Consider the following 14231-nt stretch of genomic DNA (forward strand, 5'->3'; position numbering starts at 1 on the left):
GTAGGGGGCGGTGCGTGCGGATCAGCACCGCGCAGGAGCAGCAGAGCTCGCCGTAGCGTCCACAGATATACATCGGTAAAGGGGAAACGCGGTCAGACGAAGACGTATGGGACGAACTCTTTCCCTAGGGACCTAAGGGGATCGGGTAGAGGACGCGGCCGCCGGTTCTCCAAACGCATTAAGGGAAGGGAAAAACAAGGAAAACGTGAATCCACGGCAGCAGCGGCGCGGCGATGGTGGTGACGGTTGTGGTGATGTTGGTGACGGCAGCGGTGCGGAGCCCGGTGGTCTTCTGAAAAACAAAAGCATTACGTCGTCGTCCGGGTCGAGGAGACCGACTACGGCCGGCCATCACCAGACGACACCTTCCTCTACAGGGACCGCCGACTACGAGACATGGAACGCGGCGGCGGCGGTGCGACGACCTGGTCGTCGCCGGGAGGTCGCTGCGACGGCGGTGTTTCGCAACGCTGCCGCTTTGCCCAGCTAGGAGGACGAGCCAGACAGCGCGCCGTGCACAAGACCATCGCCCTGCTGGCGTTCCTGGCCGCCTGCTGCGTGTTGTCCAAGATCAAGACGCGTGAGTACGGCACGCTTGCTCTGCGCTGCAGGATATCGCTTGCCGGTGATATCAGCGCCTGCATTCTACCCCCCCCCCCCCCCCCCCCCCGTTTTTTTCCGTGCAACAACAACGCCTGGTAGGGAGGTGTATAGGCATACACGGTACGTAGGCGGACCATCCAGTCTGTTCGTTGTTGTTTTCCCCCGACAGAAAATTTACAAGCTTGAGTCAGGAACCGGCCCATTCATATCTGCTTCTCCTTACAATGTCCTCGACCCTTCCCAATCAACGAGCCATAGCGTAGAAGACAAGACGACGATGGACTTTAAATTTAGACTCTCCAGTGACGTCCCTTATGCGGCTCGGCTAGTCTGCCTAACATAGACCGTATAATTTCGCGGTAATATATATATATATATATATATATATATATATATATATATATATATATATATATATATATATATATATATATATATATATATTCAATAATAATCTCCATTGATCAACACTGCAAATAATAATAAAAAATCTCCTATGCTCCTTGGTTCTTGTGGCTGTTGGCTTCTCATATATATATATATATATATATATATATATATATATATATATATATATATATATATATATATATATATATATATATATATATATATATATATATATATATATATATACTTATGAAGGAAGCCAACAGTCACTGAAACCACGGTGCATAGGGGAATGTTTCTATCTTTTTTTAAATTTTAGTGTTGATGAAGGGGAGAATAAATCTTCGATTAATCTGTCGGTTAAAGAAAACTACTGATAAATTAGCAGACAAAACAACCATGCCGCCGGTGGGATGAATGGCATGGTTGTTTTCTCTGCTGGTCTATAAGTAGTTTTCATTAACCGACAGATTAATCGAAGAATTATTCTCCCCTTGATCACCACTAAAATAAAAAAAAAACAAATAGAAACATTCCCCTATGCACCGTGGTTTCAGTGACTGTTGGCTTCCTTCATGTGTTTGTCAAACCGCCCCTCATTTCCTTTCCTTTGTGTGCATATATATATATATATATATATATATATATATATATATATATATATATATATATATATATATATATATATATATATCAAAAGTGATTTCTGGCATCTGATTTGGTCAATATAAAATCACCAAAAATTGAACAAACATAACAGGATTTAATTCACGACGTTTCGGCTGGAGGACTATATATATATATATATATATATATATATATATATATATATATATATATATATATATATATATATAAACCACGCAGAGGTGAACTTTCGAGGCGCGCTCCCAGACGTGCAGTGTGTTCAGATGTGCGTAGTTAAATGAGCACACCCTAGAAATCAACGTCCGCGACCCCTATCTTTAATATCTTACTCGTAGGGACGGCGTGAAACTTTCCGAGCGGATTTTCGGCTCTGCCCAGACGCGACCTTCGCTCTCAGACCAAGATGAGTGCTTGCGTAACGTGGCACCGAAGAGCCCGGATATGCGTTTTCTCTCTCGCTCCCTCGGCAAACCTCGAATCTCTTCAGCCCCAGAAAATAACCCACCCTCGCGGTTCGTGAACTGCAATTCACCGCACTCTGCTTTCCTTTTCCCTTCCCCTAAGAGCACGGGTTCACCAGACGACAGTTGCGAAACTGCGGCGCGCCATCATTTATTGTTATTATTCACTTTTCTGCTGGAGCTGTTTTCCAGTTACGGCTGTTATCTGGAGGAAGAATTTGTGCGTCAGGACCGCAGCATGATGACACGGCAAGGGGCTATGGGAAAGCGAAGGGTAGGGGGGGGGAGGGGGTTTAGTTGTGTTTTGTTCGTTTAGAATGACGTGCTGCAGAGCAGAAAACATAGACAACCTCTTGGATTGCGCCAACAAGGGGCAAATAATTTCTAATTTAATTTTTTTTTTCCTCTCACGCTGCTTCGGTTTCAACGGCCGAGCGACGGCTGTGACGTAGGAGAATAGTTCGGGTCACGTGAGGCATACAAGAAACTGTAGCATGGCACCGCTGCTGTCTTCGTTTTAGTTCGTACCATCTCTTACGCAAGCCTGCCGAACAGTTGGAATGACAAAAAACGAACAAGCAGCGATTATATATCGCAGTTTTTCCGTGCCTGACGCGACCTCGTATCGTTTGTGATGTCACAGACGTCATTTGGATGTTGAAACTCGAACGACACGAAAAAAAAAATCAACTTTAAATTATTGAACTGCGGGCGTAGGTGAATTTTACGTCTCGACTCATGCGTACCACTCATGTGTACCGTTGTCTGGCACATCACTAAAAACACGAGCATTCAGAAATTTGGTGTGTCTACTCTTTTTAAGCCTCGAAGGGTGTATATGATTACCGGTTCACGTTAAGCCCTATTTCAACAGTCCAAATGCAAGCGCAGACACCTTTAGCAGTGTCAAACGCACAGTAAAACTTACAAACACCGTAAGCACACAGCAGACTAATATATCAGGTGTGTCTCAGCTAAATGTAACCAAGCTTTTAAAAAAGATGAAGTGTCCTAGTCCCAGTGAAACCAACTGAGGGTTGTTCAGAGTCGCGTGGTCTAGTCTGTAGTATTTCTTCGTTCTTCAAAGTTAATTAGTTAAGTATAATTAGCTAACTTTTTAATTACTGATTTGAGGAGCAAAGTGTCAATGCCAAGGTTGTAGATCGTCTCAAAAAAAACACTAGCAGCGCTGTTTCCATCAAGGTACGATTTACGCAGCTTTATTTGTTGGCCCTAAAAGTAAGCGATCACGTGACCAGCTGCTGGGTTGAGTTGAGTTGAGTGGTTGTAAACTACCGGTGGGATTAGCCTTGCAGTTGCTGCCGGCAATTGCTCCACCGTAGCGACACTTAAATAGAAATCACAGAAACACTGTCCGCAAAAACCCAAACAGACACTCCTGAGGTCACCATGTGGAGGCCAAATCCGTGTCCTGCAGGTAAAGTAGAAGAAGGCGAGAAGCATCCCTTCTACTCGACTGGCTCCCGCGCGGGAAAACAATGTCCTGAAGAGAACTGTGAGGAACTCCTGCCTTCTTGAGGGATCCGAATAACACAGCCCGTTCCGCTTTGTACAAAGTACAGCACAAGAGGTAATGTTCTATGTCACCACACACACCAAACGTTAAACACAATGGTGACAACGCTAGGCCAGTCTTATACATCCACGCCGGCGTACGAGCAGAATCCGTGCGAACGCGGTGCAGCAAAGTGGCTTGGTACCTTTTGAGACCCTTGGTCACACATGGCTGATGAGGAGAGCTCCACAAAGAACTGAAGTGGCACAACACCACATCTCTGAACACTTGCTTGACTTCATGAGGGACTCCATGTACTGGAATCCCGGAGAGAGCTGTATGGGCGAGGTTGTCTGCTATGTCGTTGCCTAAGACACCTATGTGCGAGGGCACCCATTGAAAACGTATAGAGAAGCCTTTGCTATGTAGATTCTGCACCAAACGTAGGGATCTAAGACTCAAGGCATCAGTGGGGAACCCGTACTCTAACCTTTGAAGGGCAGATTTTGAATCCGTAATTATGACAGTAGGTTGAGGCGTACAACACCGTAACTTCTTTAGAGCTGCCTCAATGGCAACGCTTTCGGCCATTGTGGAGGACACGACTTTAGTAAAACGAACAGACCAATTACACTTCAAAGACGGAATATGAAAAGCAGCTGCACTAGATCCTCTGACCTTGTCCACAGAGCCGTCTGTAAAAATTTGAAGATGACTGGCATATTCGGTCTCAAGATGTTCCCGTACGAGCGAACGCATTGCCGCTAAAGGAGAATTCCGCTTAGCGCGAACGTGGGGAATTGTCAAGGAACAATCGAGGCTCGGAAAGGACCAAGGTGGCTTCAACGTCTTAGGTCGATCTCGAAGGTCGAGACCCAGAGAACGAAGAGTATTTAAAGCCAAGTACGCCCCGGACTCAGATCTCTTTCGAAGGCGCTGTAGAAGCGCTCTCCCGGCAACAGTCTCTCTGAGGCGGCCAATTTGCAGCAAAAGTCTTTGTGAAGCGGCTAGCCGAAGAGGTTTCGATTGAGACTCATACAGTACTGCATTGTTTGGAGCAGCCTGCGGAACGCCGAGAGCCCTCCTTAGTCCCATTCTGTGCAAAACCTCAAGGCGTTCCAGCTGCGATACCGAGGGGGAAATTAAAGGGAGCTGGTACATTATGCGACTTGTCACCAGGGCATCGTGAAGCCTGATCATTGAAGCAGGATGGTTTCCCCATTGCTCACTAGCAACTCTACGAAGCACATTGAGACGCGAAGATAGTGAAGCCACAATCGAGTCCACAGCTCGTCGCCACTGTAGACGTGAGTCAATAGTGACGCCCAAAAAACGTATGCGGTTAAACTGACGAAGGCAAGACTCATCAAGGTCTATGCTCAGCCGCGCATACCGTCGTCCCCTACCTGGAAACAGGACGAAGCCAGATTTTTCCACCGAGAGAGTCAACCCAACACCTTGAAGGTAACTTTTAACTGAAAGCACGGCCTGTCGCGCTAATAGAGCTAAGCGTTTGTGTTGATATCCGGTTAACCAAAGACAAATGTCGTCTGCATATATCGACATATGGACATGCCTACAATGTTCTTGCACTTTTGCGGGAAGACCAGCCATGACAACATTAAAGAGCGTTGGGGACAGGACACTACCCTGAGGTACCACTCGCGATACCGCCCTTTCGGAGCTCATTGTACTGCCTAACCGCGCTCGAAATTTACGATCACTGAGAAATGAGTGAATGAATCGCAGAAGATAGCCTAGCCCTGTACGCCTATGATATGCAGACTATTCAGTATTGAGCTCTGGAGGACGCTATCATAAGCCTTTGATACGTCTAGGAAAATAGCTAGTGTTGAAAGTCCAAAAGCACTCTGATGTTCAATGTGGCTTATCAAGTCCAGGACGCTATCTTGCGCGCTTAAACCTGTGCGGAATCCAGTCATGCATATTGGTAGTGCCCTTCTATCCTCAAGCCACCAAGACAAACGCTTACTTGCCATCTTCTCCATGAGCTTAGCCACACACGACGTCAGCGATACAGGACGATACGAGGCCGCGTCTGTCATCTCTTTGCTGGCCTTCAGCAGTGGGACTACACAAGCCACCTTCCATGAAGGGGGAACGTCACCAAACTCCCACACTCGATTGAGATAGGTTAGGAGCATCTTCCGGTGTTTCAGAGGCAGGTTCTGTAACATTTGATTGGTAATGCCGTCAGGACCTGGTGCACAGCGACGCCGCAGGCTGCGGAGCGCTGTCTGTAGTTCTCGATGTGTGAACGGGGCGTCCATAACAGACGGAGACGTAGCAGGCAGAGCGCAGGGATGAATGCCTGGTCTGGAATTTACAAATGCATCCGCAAATTCTTCTGCCAAGCACACGAGATGTTTCTGCGTGCGCAATGCAAGCGCCTCGAAAGGTTTACTCGGACGAGAGCCACCAGCAAGACTGCCAACGACACGCCAAATTCTCGTTATCGGTGAGAAAACAGTCACACTAGCGCAAAAGGATGCCCACTGGGACCTACAGAGCTTGTTCGCATGACGTCTAATGGCAGAGTTGAGCCTGTTGAAAGTTGCCTTCAAGGCTCTGTCGTCCTTCTTCCGCAACAGTTGTCGCTCCGCCCTTCTGCGCGCTGCGCAGAGGTTCCTGAGTTTTAAATCCGGAGTCGGAAAATGATCAGGTATCTTGAGCGCCGTGGTAGCAGCCATCTTAGCATAAATCATTTTGTCTGTCACATCACCGGAAACACAGGCTAAGTGCTCCCTGTATTTGTCCCAATTAACAACATGCAAATTTTAGGACCACGCAGATGGAAGTCGGCAGTAAACACAAATATCGGGTAGTGATCACTTCCCATTCGGTCAGCTCTAGTTGACCACTGCACACGGACGTCAGGTGAATGTAAGGTTAGGTCTATAGATGTGGGTGAGGTTGGAGGACGAAAGAAAGTGGGACTTCCGTCACAGGCCACGCACAGGTCCAAACTGTCGATGACTTCTACAAGTTGGCGTCCGCGAGGATCTGTGTTCCTGTCACCCCAGGCAGGGTGGTGGGCGTTGAAGTCACTGCAGATGATTCTGGGTGCTGGGCAGCGGTCACAAAGTTGCTGGAGGAACACAGCCATATCGACCTTCTTCCGCGGGGACACGTATACTGATGCAATGGACAGAGTTTGGAAGGCGAGCCGAATCCTCACAGCCACTACCTCAATACTGTCGGTGCAAGGATCGGTGACGTTCAAAGCCACATGAGGAATCTCCCTTCGTATGTAAAGGGCGGCACTTCCTGCGGGAAAAGACTTTATGCTGCAATTCTTGTGGGCGACGTATCCCGGCAAAGACCTCCCGCTTGGCAAGCCAGCCTCCGAGAGAGCCAGTACTGAAACGCAGGTCTCTTTTAAGAACAATTTTAGTTCTGCTAATCGACTTATAATCCCAGCGCAGTTCCATTGCATGATAAACGGCACTCATCTGGGGTTTTTAGTTGCAACAGGTTGAAGAAAACTAGCCATCTAGGAGTTGAAGTTCTCTGCGAAGGCGGTGATCAAGGTATCAATGGAAAGCACCAGCTGTATAAAATTCTTCAAAGTGCCAGGCTGCATCGCTTGGCTATATGAACGCAGGGCATCAAACAAAACGCGTAGAAGGTCGGAGAGATTCCGGCTTTTGAGCTCCTTATTTTGCTGCACGCACTGGCGCACCACTTCGACAAAAGACGGGGACTGGGACCCACTCTTGGCCACGGTAGCTGGTGTCTGCATCTCTTTTAAGGCAAGGGGATGCCCTCCATGTTGTCGAGTCTTGCTGTGATCTGGTCACTGAGGAACATGGACACTTTTTGCAGAAGCAGATCGAACAGCCAGCTCACCCTCGGAGGCCGTTGCCGACTTGCTCGGATCAGATCGTGCAGCGACCTCGCTTGCTACCACGTCCCGAGCTTCCGACTCGAGCGCAGGGAACTCTTCACTTCCATGTATCGGCTTCTCAGTAGGTTGTGGTTTGGGGCCACTAATAAGGACTTGCGACGGTGTAAGGCGCTTACACGGAATGTGCAGCCACTGAAACTCGCTGGATGGTTACCTCCACAATTAGCGCCAGCAAAATCTGCCTTGCACTCTTTGTAATCGTGGCCACCACCACACCGCTTGCAACGTTGATCTTTGTTGCAAACTCTCGCTACATGTCCAAAGCGTTGGCACCTGAAGTACCGGGGAGGAGTTTCAACGAACTCGTGGACTGCATGTTTGGTGAAACCAAGGTCAATTATTCCAGGGCGCTCGGTGTTGGGAGCAAACGTTAGCACAATAGAGTTTGTAGGCTTCGCTGCCCATTGTTGTTCTCCAGGCTCCAGCCGGCGCATTAACCGTCGCACGTGCAGAACTCCTTGCGGTTTCAAGTAGTCAAGAAGGGCACTTTCCGAATACCACACTGGTACTCCCCTTATAACACATGTGTTAGTCATGTAGGAGTGTGGCAACCGGGCTTGAACTCGTATGCCACCGATCTGAGAGCACCGCAGAAGAATGTCTACTTGCTCTTCCGTTGACCTTGCGTTGTGAAGCGACTGCGAATCGGAGCAGATCCCAGTAGTACTTTAATATCATCGAACAGCCTGATAGGGTTCCACTCTCTGAAGTCAACACCTTTCTCTTTTGGCTGCTGAGTCACATCTCTGCCCCAATGTGCACGCAAAGGCTCCATTATCACGTAGACGTTTTTTTTTATTGTGCGAGCTATAGGGTTTAAGACCGGGAAAAAAAACTACTTTACGTTAACGGTATCTTGGTGCAAACGTTGCGGTCAACTGTTTTTCAAAGTGATCTACAATTTTTCCATTGCCACTTTGTTCACCAGGGTAAATAATTAAAATGTTAGCTAATTCGGCTTAAATAATTAGCGAGCTTTGAAGAGCGAAAAAGTACTGCGGACTGGGTCACGTCACTGTAAACAACCCTCAGTTGGTCTCGCACGGCTAGGACATTCCGTGTTTTTTAAAAGCTTGATTACATTTCGCTGGGACATCTGGTATATATATATATATATATATATATATATATATATATATATATATATATATATATATATATATATATATATATATATATATAGCTGTAAGAGGACACTGGCGAAAAACACTTTATTACTAACGTTTCGGCCGGAGTCCGACCTTCGCCCAAGTCTCGCCCACTGTAGCATCTCCTTGCAATGTCCTCGAATCTTCCCAACCAACGAGCTTAGCCTATATAGAGTAAAGGAGATGACATGGGACAGTGTTTACGACTCCCCGACGACGACCGGTGTGGGTTCAGCTACTGTACCTATACAGAGGCAACGTGATATCCCGCGCTTATATACAAAAAAAAATATCGCCTCGAAAGCATTACTCGTTCAGGGCGACGACGTCTCTGTCTTTGCATTACCGTTTCCGTAGCAAAACGGCCATGCGTGAGTACCTTTCCGTCCGCCATTAAAGGGGCTGTGAAGGGGGCTCTAATAACGTTGCGGCATGCCTGGGATATTGAAGCACGCCGCTTCACGAATAGTCTCCAGCAAGGATTTTTTTTTAAATGCGCGTTATAGAAGCTAAGTTATCTGCAGTCAAAATTTGAATTTCAGCGCCTTCGCGCCTTTCCCTCTCCTCTCGTCACTTTTCGCACGCTGGAAGGTAGGCGCTCCTTCGCCGACCCACCTCTGGGAGCGGAGCTTCCCGACCCGCCGGAGATAAGCGGCTTATTGGCCGCGGCCACGGTAGCTGCCTGACGTCTGAAAGAATCTAACCAATGGCCACCTCTCACCATGTCTACGCAGATGCGGGGGACGGAGGAGGGTGCGAGCATTAAAAAGTCGCTGGGAAGGGCTCGCCAACTTTGACGCGTAATTGTGGGTCGTCTGCTGCGTGTAGAAGAGTATTATTTGACTCTGGTTTTCATGGGAACACAGTGCAGTGATTAAGTGAGTTAATGTGTTCTGCTCGGAAGGTGTTTCAGAGCTCCTTTAATGTTCGTCGGAGAAAGGGAGAGGTTCATTTACAAGGAAAGACAGATAGCTATTAATAGGCCTGAGTGACGACTCTCTTGCCTTCTATACGCAGCACTGAGAAAGGGGAAGAGGTGAAGAAAGATGGTTATCATGAGTGACAGTGAAGACAGAAGAGAGATGGGAACATACTTAAACACATGACCAATTCTTCCGATCTCAGTCGAGACCAGGGCTGCTAAAAAAAGCGAGGCAAACGGCTGGACCGCCTGCAGAAGGGCCAGTTTTCCTCTCTGTTTTTGTAGCGAGAGCTACACATGGGCTACCAGTCGAGCATTTCGTGGGGGGCCGGGAGAGGCCAGTTGTGCGCATGCGCCGTTACCATGGCAACCGGAGAGGAGCAGCGGGTACGGCGTGCTCTTCGCCGTCGCCGCGCGCCCACTCCACCGTCGGAGCCGCGCGTGACGTCACGCGGAGCAGTTGCGCGCATGCGCCGATAACATGGTAACCAGAGAGACTCCACAGGTGCGCCGAGCGCTTCGTCACCGCACGCTGCTCTATCACCCGAACCGCGCGTCGCATGCGCAGCATTGCGTATGAAAGGCGGATATGTAATGGGCGGCTGTATCACTACGTTTGACATGGATGCAGAGAAGGAGAGTCCAGCCGCTACTAAATGGGGGTATAGACAAGAGAGGATTAACTCTTCCGATCCTGAGGCTGTCGTATGGCAGTTGGCTACTCAACAAACAGAGAATGAGCGTCAGAAGGCGAAGAGAGCAGCGGAGACACCCGAACAGAGAGAGGAACGCCTTGCCAAACTGAGATGTCAGACTGCCGAGCGTAACAGACGCCGCATAGCAGCCGAGATGGAGCCTATATGTATCTCATTGCTAAGCATAGAGTGGCCACAACAAGCTCAGCCAGGAAAACCTACCTCTCGCCACGTATATCCTGGCATAGCCGAGCTAAGCCATTGCCAATTTTTCTCCTGCTTCAGCATTTTTCGGGCGAAAGTTAAGAGGTCCAAGTGAGGTTTAACACCGGCATTTAACAGACAGACGCTAATTAACGCGCCCCCTGAGGAAAAAACAACAACAACAATGAATCGGTATGGGGCCCATATGTACTTCCCTTAACCAGTCCCATATACATTTATATGGGACCCATATATACTTCTAGGTAGGGTCCCATACAGTTTACGGGACCGGTTAAGAGCTCCACTAGTGTGATTTGGGTCCTATATAGGTCGTATAGGATTTTACGAAAGTGGAAAAGCGTGCAAGTTTTCGCCCTCTCCTAAAGAGGCATAGTTACAGGTATACCTGCACCTCCTCCCTTCTCCCACACCTCGCTCCTTCCAAGAGGGACCAGAGGAGGCGTTCCGATTGGCCGGCAACTAAACGTGGAACTGGCCCGTTTTTATTAGTCAGGAGGCGATCACGTGATCCGCAGCGGTGCGTTACTGTGCGGTAACGTAATCTTCTGACGGTGACGTCAATGACTCCGTGGGTGAGAAGTCACGTGCGCGCGTGTGACTGGTGGCTTCCCCGTATGCCGCGTAACGTGGAGACGTCACAGGACTGTGACGCGCACTTTCCTGTCACCGTTATAACGTCCGGCAGGCCCGGAAAGCCTCAGCGATACAGCTCTAGACGCAAAAAAACAGTGAGGCAGCAAGAAACGGAGAGTTTTTCGTAGGATGTTGGTCGTCTTTCATCAAATCTATGGAGACGTCTACTGAAGGTTCGCCAAACGCAAAGCAGCATTTCACTCCCCCCCCCCCTTTTTTTGCAACGCCTAGCCACAAAACTGCCGTTAGCACTGCAGCAAAGGGAGGACCGTTCGATGAACGTGGCGTAATAACGATCAGTCAAGCAATAAGCCTCACACAAAGCCACAAAAGCCGCCAGTGCTAAAACTACTGGCGCCGGGCCAACAAGCCCATGGCGTCAGGATTGCCCCTTTCGGACCCGCCGCTAGATCTCCTTGACTGAATACCGTCTCGAGAAGACAAAGAATCATGATAAACCGAGTCTCGTCCATTGATAGGCACAGCACAAGTCGATAAGCCCTCGACGCGTCTCCCATAGCCGGTACGAAATTACTGGCGCCAATTTTTTGCTTTCACTTTCCCGCGCTGGCCGACAAAAATAAAATTCCAATCCACAAACAAGGGCATTAAGCGTGCTATACAGGCGGGACTTGATGGACACACATATTAAGCGGGACACCATTGCGTGTCAGAAGAGGAGCGTCAAGCACACGCGCACAACGAGTTCACGTACACTTGATGGATTTGGCAAAGCGGCCCTATACGAAACGCGGCGAACTTACAAAACTCGCTTCGACCGCGCGATAGTGGAAAATCTCTCACACGAAATGCAAGAGAGCGGTCGAACAGGCGTATATGTATAGCCTGCCATTTTTTTTAGAGTGAACATTTTGCGAAGCTGTGCCTGGAATATGGCCCCCCTCCAAACAGTCACGTTTACATGAACGCGACGAAGTCGACTCCAGTCCACTTTTTCGGGGAGGGTGCAAAAACGTCGAGGAAGAGAGTAGAGGAGGAAAACGCCTTTCATTCTCAAAACCAGCTCTTTATCTCTAAAAATCGACTCAAGACGCATTTTGTTGCATTCATGTTGTTGCTGTTGTTGTTGCCTTCGTGACATGGCACACACCTACGACGGGGGGATTGGCCAGGGTTCAGTGAGCAGAGCCCAAAGAAGAGGCTAAACTGGTGCCAAGCTAATGATTGTGCCTTGGGTGAAATATCAGAGTAATTATAAAAAGGAAAGAAAAAACATATTGTCAGAGATTATCTGAGAATTGAATATATGCAAATTCCCAAACGATCTTTTAAATGTGGAAATTTTGGAAACAAGTAGCAAGGGAATCTGCCGGTAGCTGTTATATACTTGTGGAGGTATTCGCAAACTTGATGCAATGCAAAACCCCTGACACTCGCGCCGAGAGGGAGGAGGAGGGGAACCGACAAGGTGAGACCCAATTTTGTAATGGGAATTTCTATGTGTTCTCTCCTCTGATGTGCAAACCTCCGGCAAGAGAGTAGGAAATGCTCCAATGTCTCGACCTCCCCACAACCCGCACAAAGGTTTGTGGGACTGAACCCGCGTCTACATATAAGTAAAGATTTAAACGGGGAATCCTGCACCGCATGAGTGTCATCGCTACCTCACACTGCCGGGTTTTACACGCGCGAGCCTTCCATGGGTACATGAGATGTTGGTAGTCGACAGTAGAGAGTAAGGGATCGTTGCACGCGGCGGTTATAAACTGAAAACGCTGAAATCGTGTCATACCGAAAAGAACAAGAGTAGGGACGCTACTCGCAACTGGTACATTTAGAGCTGATTTTGCCAAAAAGTATGCTGCTTCATTTTGAAAACTACCGCAGTGACCTGGTATCCAAACGAAGCGCACCTGTTTCACCCATCCAGGAACAAAAAACTTTAGTGAGCGTCTCAAAAAAGCGTTTCGTGTGGACTCCAGCGCCGACAAAACAGAGACAATCTGAGAGGAATATCACCTGAGAAACAGTTGTGGGAATTTTCAACGCAGCCAGCCCAAGAGCCATAAACTCTGCTAGAAATATGGTTGTGTAATCCTGGACTCTGACCGAAAAGCTTCACGAGAGAGACTCTGAGAAAATACCAACCCCTGCCTTCCTTTTGACCCCAGACGCATCTGTAGCAATTACAATATGGTGCGGGTACTGGGCAAGGTGATCAAAAAGGAGTCCAGTTAATGTCCTTGCAGGCAGACGCTTCGCATTAGGTGGGAAAATATAATCAAACGCAATATCCACAGGGGACGCTGCGCAACCAACTCTGCATACAAAATTCAGATCCACACCAACGTTGGATAAAAGGTTCTGAGTAAAAACAACTTGAGAGCGGCGGAACCTTGGCCAATGAGGAGTGAGAAAGAGAGCTTGGAACGAGACGAAAATAGGTGTAGCCGCACCAGGAGCCGACTCAAATTCCCGCAAAAAAAGTCCTGATAGTTAAAAGGTGAAAACGAGAGTTGAGGTCGGGAACACGAGCCTCCAGGTACAGAACTGCGGTGGACACTGATTGAGGGAGACCTAGGCAGAGGCGCAGTGCGCGCCTTTCTAACAGCAGCAACGGATGACGCTTATATTTAGGGGAGCCAGAAAAGAGTATGCAGCCAAATTCCAAAATGGGTCTGACATAGGCTTTGTAGAGAAGTACAAGCGTGCCCCGGCGCATGCCAAATTTCCTATTACTTATTCGTAGTAGCCTACCTAGTGCACGCTCACCTTTCTCAACGTTAGCCTTGATGTGGGGCCGCCAATACATACTGGCACCATAAATAACGCCTAGATACTTCAAAGATTCCATTTGAGGTATGTTGTCTGAGCGATAGTATAACGCTATATATGGAGGCATGTTGGTTTTAAAAACTAGCACAGTGCTTTTGTGCACATTTAATACCAAATTTATTGTATCCAGCCAAACCTCGAGTGCACTGAGGTAAGCCTGGAGAGAACGATATAGGGCATGAATGTCTGTGGATATGTTGCATAAACATATACTGTGACATTAGGGTGTACTGGAATTTCGCACATCAGTAGATGTCGAGTAGACC

General features: G+C 48.2%; 1 protein-coding gene across 1 annotated transcript in view; it reads left to right on the forward strand.

Annotated features, from left to right (window-relative positions):
- LOC144133042 (sodium/potassium/calcium exchanger 4-like) overlaps positions 1-14231 on the forward strand; it is a 59595-nt gene continuing 45364 nt past the window's right edge. Inside the window, exon 1 of the mRNA XM_077665863.1 lies at positions 1-580. Coding sequence (XP_077521989.1) covers positions 397-580 — 184 coding nt within the window. The 5' untranslated portion in view covers positions 1-396. The remainder of the gene's footprint in view (positions 581-14231) is intronic.

The sequence above is a fragment of the Amblyomma americanum genome, chromosome 5 (assembly GCF_052857255.1).
Source record: "Amblyomma americanum isolate KBUSLIRL-KWMA chromosome 5, ASM5285725v1, whole genome shotgun sequence".
NCBI classification, from domain to species: Eukaryota; Metazoa; Arthropoda; class Arachnida; order Ixodida; family Ixodidae; genus Amblyomma; species Amblyomma americanum.